General features: G+C 34.4%; 1 protein-coding gene across 6 annotated transcripts in view; it reads right to left on the bottom strand.

Moving 5' to 3' along the window:
- Nucleotides 1–12,105, bottom strand: part of SEPT7 (septin 7) — a 71,599-nt gene that overhangs the window by 25,862 nt on the left and 33,632 nt on the right. For all 6 annotated transcript variants that reach the window (XM_006912062.2, XM_006912061.3, XM_015589476.2 and 3 more), the window contains one exon: nt 8,532–8,638. In XM_006912062.2, coding sequence (XP_006912124.1) covers nt 8,532–8,638 — 107 coding nt within the window. The remainder of the gene's footprint in view (nt 1–8,531; nt 8,639–12,105) is intronic.

Here is a 12,105-nt window from a genome sequence, read left to right as displayed (position 1 = left end):
GTTCAACAACTGACACAATAAGAAAAATGAAGATCTGCATTTTATATACTTTAGTCTATTTATAAAGCGTCCTTTCTTCTCTGGTCTATGAAATTCTGTGTATCCATACATGGTCAGATACAAAGAACACAGCAACATATGGAAAAAAATCCAGAAAACATAACTGTAAACTAGTGCCATTCACAGGATCCAACTGTATCTTATCATCTGCTTTTGCAAGTATCCTCATGGGATCCATGGAAAACAAATCAGTTCAAGTCCAGGAATTTCAAACTTTTCTTTACAAATCTATTCCAAATGGCCACTTTCCCATGCACTTTATTTAAGCAGGTCACATCAGCATATTTTATGGCATCACTCAGAGTTCTCTAAGATTAAATACATAATACTGAAGAAATGAATCAAGGGCATTTTCAACTCTTTCTCTCTGAAAAATAAAACTAAAGCCCATTATATTGTTTATGTCTAATTAATTTATTAAGGCCTCTTTGGATTTCTAGATTCCAGAAATCCAAGGCATTCATTTTTTCTAATAATAGTTTTTTCATTCTGAGAAAACAAAGTCAAACTCTCAATGATACTGCTTTATTTCTTTCGTTTTCAAAAGGTTGCTAAATACACAAAACTTTTCTAGCCTAATGTTTAAAAGCCATTTGTTATGGTAAATAAAAAGTGTTAATTAACTATATTAAATTTTGAGGAGAGGGTTAAAATTTTCTGTCAAGAGCTACTGCTACCTACACTTGCTCGGCATTAAAGCTAAAGCTTTACAGACTTGAACAGCCTGAGATAGTCCACTTAGCTCAAACACAAAAGCTATCTACCTTATTTAATGGCTCCAAAGACAAACATCATCTAAAATGCTTCATTATGTTCCACAAGAAACGAAAAGCAGGGACCAACAGAAGTTATGCCTAAAGACTACTTCCTCTCGTCAACCCCCAGCACTTGTTTATTGAGAAGAAAAAGTTGATCTAAAGGTTCTAATTCTGCCTTCTACTCTCTGAACCACTACATCTCATTCCCATCCCCCTACACTGATATCTTAAGTCCCTTGTCCCTTTCATTTTCTGTTAGCAACCCCCTTCCCAAACCATTTATTTCTTTTCCTTTCCAGCTCAGATACCTTTCTATTCCATAAAATTCATGAACTTCAACCTCAAAAAGAACTTCTCTGCTATCTGATAATCCTTTCATGTGCTGCTTAGTCTCATGCCTTTCTCATTTTCCCGAAAGGCTCTTCCCAAGCTCTACCTGTCTTTGCTACCATGCTCTGAAAATTACCTTATCTCTGCTTGAAGACAAGAGCATCTCTGATTTGTCTTAAGCCATCACTTATTTTCTCCTGTTCATTGGAACAGATCTTTCTCCCTAAGGCTAATTTCTCAATCTATGTTGAGTATCTGGTCACTTTCCATTTTAGAGTCATCTTGACACTATTTAGACTATTTCCCCTATATCTTCAACCTCTCATCTCTTAGGGACTGATTCTTCATAGGATATAAATATTCCCAGGAAATAAAAACCACATGACTCTCTCACTCCCCTAATACTCAACCTCTAGGTATTCCCTCTCATTCCTTCCTTCCTAAAGTCCCAATTTCACTGCCTCACTTAACATTCACTTCTCAATCCACTGCTATCTTGCTCTCCATTCCTACTTCACTAAAATCTACCTTGCCAAAGTCACCTTCATAGTACCTTACAGCAGCAGCATCTTTCTCACTAAATCATAATTGTTTGTTATATCCTTCACTTGATTGAGATCCTTGAGAATTGTGTCCATCACCACTGTAGTCCCAAAGCCTAATATAAAACAAGCATTCCAGTGTCTGTTCTGTGAATGACTGGTTCAAAAAAACTACCAACACTGGAGCAGCATCAACAGGAACATTTCCTAATTGGACTCTATAAAAATGTTTCAAATAGTCTATAACATGTTATCTCTGGGATAGAATTCATTGTTTTCAACTTACCTCACCTCTAAAATCTTTGTTATCTATTTAACCTACAACAGTGATTTACATTTAGAGGACTTTACAAACCAAGAAAAAAAAGTTTTAAAGAGGCCCAACATAAGGTTCTCAACTAAGAACTTAAAAAAGAAAAAAAAAATCTAACACTCATTTCACAAAAGAAATTGAAACGGATTTTAGTCTCAGAATAAAGGACAGTCTTTTCCTAGAAGATAGCCGGCAACCTTTCGCTGACGCGAAATACGATCTAAAAAATTTTAAATGTAACAAAGTAATAAGATTTGCTACCATACACAAGATATTGTATGTAGTATTGCTCTTAATAATACTGTTAATCTGAGGATCTACATTTGAGACTGGAACATGAAGTAGAACTCAAGTGTTCAATTGTTTCTATCACTTCATTTTAATCAGTCTATTGAAAAAATATATATGAATGAAAACAGAAGTAACATGATGCTTCTTCACTCAATTTGAAAAATTCTGAGAGAACTAAGGAAAAACAGTTCCCTCTCTTACTTTCTTCCCATAGAGATAGGATGAAACCAGCCTAGGCCAGAAACAGTACAGAGCACTGGTTCTCAAAGTGTAGCACCCAGACTGGCAGCTGTGTAGCCTGGGAACTTACTAGACATGCAAATTCTTTGGACCCTGCCTCAAACCTACTAACCAGCAAACTCTAGGGTGGGGTCTCAGCAATCTGTTTTAGCAAGTCTTTCAGGTGACTGTGATGCACACTCAAGTTTGAGAACCACTACAGTATAAACAATTCCAGGACTAGAGTGTCAGCTCACATTTGAAACTGCTTAGCTTAGGGTCATGAGGCCCAACATAGGAGGTCAAGAATTAATCTTAGAGGGCTTCTACCAAATATTGAAAACTTCGCTCAATCGGAACCACTTATATGTAACAGGAAGCTCAAAATCATTTCTATTCAATGTAGACAGCCTCTCCTTCCTTCCAAGACTGTGAAGGAATTCCTTTCTAAGATACAAGTCTCCTGTAAATAAACGATGCTCAAAGAAATTATGAAATCATGGTCTTTATTAAAATTTCACTCCCTATTTGGCCACATCACAGGATTTTTCTATTCTCCTCCTCCTCCTCCTTCTTGTCTTTTCTTTTTTCTTTTTTGTTTTTGTTTTTGACAGTTGGAAGTGTTCCAGAAAGCCTTCAGGTCAGGGAAACTGTAGACATATGCCTTTTGAAATTCAGGATTATATGTTTCTCCTGGTCTAATATGTCTGGGCAAAGATACAATACTTCTGACCACTCTCTACTGAGAGAATTTACGAGCTTCCAAGAGCAGATCAGACAGATTACAGGCTTCGTGAAGAGCCAGTCAACTGAAAAAGAAAATTACATTCTATTCTCTAACATGTCGTGTTCTCTCCTGAGTAAGTGGGAAAAGAATTTAGAAGGTCCATGGTACAGTTAAGGAAAGAGGACTTCTCTGGTACTCTAACTATCAACCCAGTTCTCAGTTCTCAGGATGTAGTCTTACTTTTGGTTAAAAAGAAAAGAAAAGGTGGAGGATTTAACAGTGGCACAGAGGCCTTTGTCTTAAAAATCTTACTAGAGATACTCTCTCAGCCCTAATTACTCCTTTGTTTTTAAAAAAGTCAGGAAGATATTCACAATAAAAGAGGGCACTTTTGAAGTGTTACCTTAAAGGAAGATAAAGTGAGTTTAGACTGGATTCTTTTGAAGACAGGCCAAAGCAAAAAGAATTCTAATGAATTGAGAACCTTTCCCCATGTCTTTAACAGACGCTAGCCTGGGAAAAATTGTCTGCAATTTCTGAAATGTAATGGACCATTATTATCTAGATAAGCTTTCTCCAGATCAAGAAGGAAAACAAAGGAAATATGAAGATGGTCAAACCACTTCAATAAGATTTGAACAGTTAATGAGTATAAAGACATGTTCAATTTTATAAAAATCAAAGAAAATATACTTAAACAATGAAATACCTTAATAACTTTATGAACACACATGTACACAATAAAAATGAGTGCCTACGTCCACCAAAAGACGTGTACAAGAATATTCACATTGGTCAAAAACTAAAAATCTATAGAAATGATAGCTGTGATATAGTCCTACAATGGAATACTATGCAGCAATGAAACAGAACCACAACTAATACAACATGAACAAATACCACAGATAAATTCTTCAGTGAAAGAAATCAAACACAAGAAATATATTTAAATAAAATTCAAATACAGGCAAAATTAATCCATACAGATAGAAGTCAGAAAAGTGTTTATATTCAGGGGCAGGTATAATACTGAGTGAGAGGAGGCACAGGAAACCTTCTGGAGTGCTAGAAATGTATACCTTAATCTGGGTGGTAGTTACCTGGATATAGAAATACATATAAAAAAACTCATTAAGCTCTATGCTTAAATTTGTGTCCATTTAGTATACAAGCTGCACAACAATTAAAAATTAAATTTTAAAAAATATTGCTCAAGACAAAATTCAAATAATCAATAAAACTTTGAAAAAGATCCTCAGATTTATAACTATTCCATTTAATCTACAATGGTGAGTCACAGGACTTTACAGATCAAGAAACAAAGATCAACAAAACTTCAAAGGTCCTCAAATTTTCAAATATCCCAACTAAACACTTATAAAGTTTTAAATCGTTTGTTTGATCATTCAACAAATATTGGATGCTAACACATAACAGATACAGTTCTAGGAATTGAGCTTATAGTACTGAAAAAATGAAGTCCCTACTCTCATGGAGCTTATACCTTTGGAGCTGGGGGTAGGGACTGGAGGGAGTTTATAGGGTGGCCTAACTGAGAAAGCAACTTTTAAGCAGAGAACTGATAAAAATTAGGGAGCAAGTCATGAGGCTATCTCAGGGAAGGACACTGTAGGCAGAGATATAGAAGTGAAAGGACCCTGGGGTAGAAGCAGCATTAGCTTGTTCAAAGAACAAAAAGGAGGTTGGTCTGGCTAGAGCAGAATAAGGCAAAAGTGGAGAAGTGTAGGAAATAGGTTGAAGAGGGCGGTGAGGACAAATCCTATAGGGTCTCCTAGATATTGTTAAGGACTCTGGCCTTGCTCTGAATGAGACAGGAAGCCACTGAAGGGTTTAGGGCTAAAAGGTGCCAGGGAATCTGATTTACACTATAAAAGGAAACTCTCACACTATAAAAGAAAACTCTCGCTGCTTTGTTAAAGAGATTAGGGTGTTGGCCAAGGATCAAATCAGAGAGGTGAGTGAAGAGGCTACTGCAATAATCCAGGAAGAGAGATGAGGATGGAACAGTGGATATGAGTGGTAGCAGGGAAGTGGGGAAAAGTGGTAGTAGGATTTGAGTACGTTGTGAAGGAGGTAACAGGATTTACTGATGAGACTACAAGTGGAGTTAAGAGAAGAATGGAGTTAAAGATGGCACCAAGTTATTTGGTCTGAGCAGCTGGAAAGGTAGAATTGTCACTGAGTGAGAAGAAAACTTCTGCAGAAAGAGCAGCTGGTTTAGGGTAGACAGTACCATACCGTCTGTCAATATTTTTGATAAATTTGTTGATTTGTTTGGCAGATTCGATTTTGGCATAAGGACTATTATTAAAAGACAGGCTTTGCTGAACTGACCTAGAACCAATTTTTAATATGAATTTTACTCCACCCATGGGTACTTCTTATCTTTTGGTATATTTCCTTTTCTGAAAGGTTTTTATTTATTTATTTATTTATTTTGTTTTCAATTATAAAAGCATGCTCACTATATAAAATTGAGAAGATATAACAAAAAGAAAAAATATTCAGTTTCACAATGTGGGGAATCACTGATGACAACTGAATATGAATCCTATTTAATATACTGTTTGTAATATGTGGACCATGACAGAGTAAGCACAGTTATAACTACATTACAAGCACTCTCGTTGTTTGAGCAAATACATTGTTGCACAGTACATCAAACTAGATTTCTATGTGTTGGAGACTGCATGAGACCATACACTCATCTGTTCAAAAACTAGCAAAAATCACTGCATGGGTGAATCTAGAGAGCTAGAAATATTGTTCTTTGTTTATTAAACAAAGTGAAATAAAACACGGTAAGGTACAAAACTTTCATGAGTTAACTGGCTTCCACCCAGCAGTAGCTTACTGGAATGTCAAACCTAATACTTAAAGGAAAGTCAATATCCTCCTGAGTTCATCTTGCAAATTCAAACCTAATAAGTGACAGAAAACATCATGTGTGCACTATTATAAAAAAACACTTCTCTTACGTATCCTTATAGCTAGCATCAGACAGATCAGACATTATAGCCTATAGAGGCATTTTCCATGTTATTTGAACTATTCCTGTATTACAAAACTATGGTAAAGAAATGACTTCACGGATCAAACTATTTTGTCTTCATTTTGTCTAAATTGCCTAAATAGGAAAATATCGACCTTCGCTATGTTTTTAAAGGAAAAGATAAAATAAGGCAAAAGAAAACCATTTGTTGAACCAAATATTATTAAAAAGGGGAGGATGAGATAAAGAAAAGCGAATCCACTTCTTAAGAATTGGTTAATCTACTAAACTAGTATTTATTATCTACAATATAGAAATAGTACACAGTTTGATAGAACAGACTAAACCAGACTGTTTAGACTTGTATCTGAAGTCATCACTCTAACTACATTGACCTCAGGCATATCACCATCTCTGTGCCTCAATTTCCACATCCGTAAACGGGGATAAAAATACCACTTACCTTATAAAGTTCTTAAAAGAATTAAATAAGTTAATGCATCTAAAGTGCTTCCAACAACACCTGGAAGATGTTAATGACTCACCCTGTTTTATTATTAATGTAGGCCTGGCATGCTGCTAAGTGCTAGAAATACAAAGAGGACTCAGAAAATGTCCTCACCAGCAATAATCACCAAGAACGCTATTGGTAGGTACATGACCATTAAGAGCTAACAGGTATTTTACACTAAATATGCCCAAAATTAGGTATTTACACTGGGGTTCCTATAACATTTTCTACATACCTAGTTTACTGATCTTGAATTGAAATACCTAAATTAAGAAAGTCAAGTTTAACTTCTTGCTTAGGGTTAAAATATCCAATATCATCACAAAATAAATAAAAACACGTAGTAGCAAGTTTTTAGTTTTGCAGGTAATCTGAAATCTCAAGCTTTATGAGGGATACGAAAAAATTCCTAAAATAAAAACGGCTTTAAAAGAGGAATCTAATTACTAAACTGCATCTTGCTGTTTGATACATATGTTTCTGCCCAGAATTTCCAGACTGCCCTTCTTGTGCGCCGAGATAATCACTACCAATCCTTCAAATCCAGCTCCAGCATCACTACCTTAATAAAGCCTGTTCCTGCCAGCACTGTTCACTTCCTCCTGTTTACGTGCTGTGTCATTCCACCAACAATTTTTTCAGTCAATAATTTAGAGCAGTGCTGCTCAACGAAAATGTAATATGAGCCACGAAAGTAATGTGAAAATTTTCGGCAGCCACTTTAAAAGTAACAAACAGGTGAAATTAATGTATTTTATTTAACCCAATATAACCAAAATATTATCACTACAAAACGTAATCAATATTTCAAAAACTGTTAAAGAAATACTTCTTTTCTATGTACTAGGTCTTCAAAATCAGAGGTGTATTTTATACTTGCATAACATCTCAATCTGGACTACCCGTATTTTAAGAGCTCAACAGCCACATGTGGCTACTGGCTACTGTACTGAACAGTGAGCAAAGAGTCTGTACTGAACAGTGCGCAAAGAGTCCAGCACTTTGCTATATGAAATGTGGTCTGTGGGCCAGCAGCATTGCCATCACCTGGGATTTTGTTAGAAATGCAGACTCCCAGCACACTTCAGACCTACTAAAACAGAAACTAAACTTACCAGGCTCCCCAGGTGATCTGAATGCACATAAAAGATTGAAAAGTACTAAATTAGACCAACATAGCTTGGAAGCCTTAACGAATTGCTACTGCCATTCAACCATCAATGTGGTATTATTCTACTGACTAATATAGAACACTGTATTTAAATAATAATGACTTTTCCTTGAGTCATGTTTTCTCTATACCGTCCAACAGAACGTTCTGCAATGGTGAAAATATATCTGCGCTGTACAAATTATAGCCATTTGCCACATATGGCTATTGAGCACTTGAAATGTGACTACTGCAAATTAGAAACTGAATTTTTAATTTTATTTACTTTTAGCTCATTCAAACTTAAATAGCCATAGATGGCAAGTAGCTATCATTATCAGACAGCATAACTCCAGAGGTATTATTTTCTACATTATAGCATAATCTCTAGGAGGGTCCCTCAAGATAAATTTAGAAGGTTTTAATCAAAATAATTCCTCTAATTAGCTGTACTTCTTTCCCTCTCTTTTATCAATAATCATGTTTACCACTTTATATTGGTTGAGGCCAAATCTGAAACCTACCTCTAGTGAAGCATAATAAAAGTTATAGGCTCTATTTTTTGTGTATAAACATTACTACAGCTTATCATCAATTAACAATACTAACATACATACCTGTACAGTCTTTTTTATTCTATGGGAAGGACCTGGATACTCTGGAGAATACAAATCTGTGAGGAATAATGAGTTGATTAACGTTGACTTTCCCAGTCCAGATTCACCTAAAAGAAATAGGGAGAAAAAAAAAAATCTGTTAAACTCAGTTATGTTATTGACTTTAATATTAAACCAATGCTATAATCAAACTTGCTTTATGCAAGCATTTCTTAGTGGGACAAAGAAGTGACATTAGAAAATGTACTATATAAAGACTTCCTATTAGAGTAAGTTCTTTGTATTCATTTTCTTATCAAATTACTCATGTTTCCAAGGATTCTTTTAGCTTTATAATTTTACAATCTGTGTTCTTTAAAAGTAATGTATCTAATAAAGTAGCCTCCATTTTAACAGTAATGTTTCGTTAAGGTCAAAGTTAGTCATGAAAGAAACACTGGATTATATATTGCTGCTTTAGTGAAATAAAACCTAGAAGAAGTGAACTATAAACACTTAATACAGACATTGACCAAAGAAATTATGAAAAGTAGGAATCTGCTCATAAAAGAAAATTAATCACGATGCACATCAAGATAAAAGTGAACCACAAAAAAATACTTCCAATTTATACCACCCATATACCACACAGCCAAAATATAAATTAGACTTAAAAAAAAAATAAAGATAGGTAATTACTTTTTATAGTGCTTGTGACTGAGGCAGGAGGTGGGAATGGAGGAAGGTAGGACACAATTTCCTCTAATATCACTCTTCCTTCACCCTTCATGTCAAGTCTAATATACCACACCAAATACACAATTAATTTTTATCAAAATATAAACAGCTTCAGAATATACATAATACACAGTTAAAATAAATTACAATCATATTGTAATTATCAATTAATATGGCACAGGACTAAAGAATCCAGTTATTGATAGGTTAATAAACATCTTTAGCCTAAATAACTAATGTCACAATATTAACCTTACTATTCCTATGCCTAGGTTGAGTTCTTTTCATACTGACTCTCAAGAAAGGTAAGATCTGCTCTAGGTGGTCTGGGGCTTACTCCCTTTGAATGAGGGGATGCCATTATTTTTAGACGTGAAAATTCCAGATATTTCTAAGTCACAGGAAAATAAGTTACAGTTCTTCACACCTGCTTTGTTCTTAACTCTTATATCTTAAACAAAGGAGAAAAGATTAGAATAAAACTCAAACATTTGAGGATTATCAGAACTATCTACAATATTTTCACTTAGAAGCATAAATGAAAATTTGGGGTACTAATAAAAATATTTTTGGATGTTAAATGTAAAAGTATACTATATTTAAAAATTCACATATAGAGGAGAAACTGAGGAAGCCACACACAGGCCAAAGCAATATACATGTTCAGAAAGGTTTTGAGATGACCTTAAACTTTCACTTCAGGCTGATCTTTAGGTTCAGAGCATGACCAGCTAACTATATATATCAGTTTCCCCTGATATATAGCCAATCTGCAAAGACTTGAAAGGGTGACTTTTTAAAAACGCACGTTTTTCAACAACAACAAATCAAAAGGCATGCAAAGAAACAGGACAACAGAGTCCCCAGAAAGGAACAAAACAAATTCTCAGAAACCATTTCTAAAGATACTGGTACTTACTAGATGAAAACTTTAAAATAGCTGTCTTAAATATGTCCAAAGAGCTAAAGGAAAATAGGTACAAAGAACTAATGGAAATTAGGGGGGAAAATGTAAGAACAAAACAAAAATATCAACGAAGAGATAGAAATTGTAAAAAGAAACTAAACAAAAATTCTGGAACTAAAAAATACAATAACTGAATTTAAAAATTCACTAGAAAGGTTCTACAGCACAACTGGGCTGACTGAAGAAAGAATCAGCAAACTGGAAAATAGGACAATTAAAATTATAAAGTCTAAAGAGCAGAAAGAAAAAAGAATGAAGAAAAGTAAACATAGCCTAAGGAATTTGTGAACATCATCAACTGGATTAATATATGTGCAATGAGAGTTTCAGAAGAAAAAAGAAAAAGGATTATCTGAAGAAAAAAAATGACCAAAAATTCTTCCAAATTGATGAAAGACATGAAGCTATAAACCCAAGAATCTCAAGGAATTCTTAGTAGGATAAATCCATGGTGACCCACACTGGAACACATCATGATCCAACTGATGAACGCCAAAGACAAAGAGACTCTTGAAAGCACCAAGAAAGAAGCGATATATCACAAAGAAGGAATCCTCACTAAGATTATCAGCCAATTTCTCAGTTGAAATCTTGGAGGCCAGAGGCAGTGTGATGATACAACTGTCAAATGAGATTTCTGTATCTGGCAAAACCGTGCTTAAAAAACTGAAGTAGAAATTAAGACGTGCCCAGATACACAAAAAACTGAGGGAATTCATTATCACTACATTATCACTTCAGCTCTGTATTCTGAAGAGAGTCCTTCAGGTTGAAAGGAAACAACCCTAGACAGTAATTCAAAGCCATGTGGAGATATAAAGATCTCCGGTAAAGGTAAATAAAATACATGGAAACATGTAAAAACCAATATTACTGTAATTCCATTTCATATTTTCTATAAAATTTAAGATAAATTAAAAATAATTATAAATCTACGTTAATGCATATGTAATGCTTAATGATACAATCTATAATATTAACGACAAAGTGTGTGGAGGGCTTATATACTCTGAACTAAAACTTAAGCTATGGCCAATTTTTAACATGTCATGAGGTATTTAAATAAACTTCCATCTATTCCTAGACAACTCACACTGAAATTACGGGTCAAGGCTTTAAGATCCATTCTTCCATGGTATCCCTGAAGGTTGGTTACAGCAACAAGACATAGCTTATCTTGCTTAAAATCAAGACAAAAAATTTCAAGACACCAACAGTTATGAACTGTTAAAAACATGTCAGAGTAAATTAATAGTGAGGTTGGAAAAAAGTAGCTAACTGAAGAAAAATAAATTTCCTATTTTACCAGCTTATTCTCTATATTTTATAGACTCTTATCCTAATTTACAATTTGAACCATGACTACACTAACCGAGTGATCTCTATCAAAGTAAACACTACAGAAAATACAGGGTGTATCACTTGGCCAAGGAAAAGATGGTTTCACAATCCAATTCAACATTGTTCATGTGTATAACAAGTGTTTCTCTAGTTCGCATCTCCACATTTATGCTTGTAGTCATTTCTAAGATGATTCTGGGCAAATAAAAACTTTATTTTTAAGAACAACTGTTTAATTTCCTTAATTCTAAGATATCCATTTCTCCCCATCAACATTTCTAAAAAAGAACATCTCTTATAATCAAAGTGTGCATTTACTGTACAATTTCTTATTTCCCCCAAATCAGATTATATGTTTCGCTGTAGATTCTATCTTGGAATTAAGAAACAAAACACTTCTTCCTTCAGACTCAAACTCAATTAGAAGAGCCAAATCAAAGACGAGAGACCTTAATTACTTTTTCCTATGGTTTAGAATTTGACATTTAATTTTTAGCTAAACTAAGATGATTTCTATTTCTTTCTAATTTGTAGGGCCCCAGTGTAACA

This window comes from Pteropus alecto, unplaced genomic scaffold, assembly GCF_000325575.1.
Source record: "Pteropus alecto unplaced genomic scaffold, ASM32557v1 scaffold21, whole genome shotgun sequence".
Lineage (NCBI taxonomy): Eukaryota > Metazoa > Chordata > Mammalia > Chiroptera > Pteropodidae > Pteropus > Pteropus alecto.
This window is presented reverse-complemented; position numbering and strand designations above follow the sequence as displayed.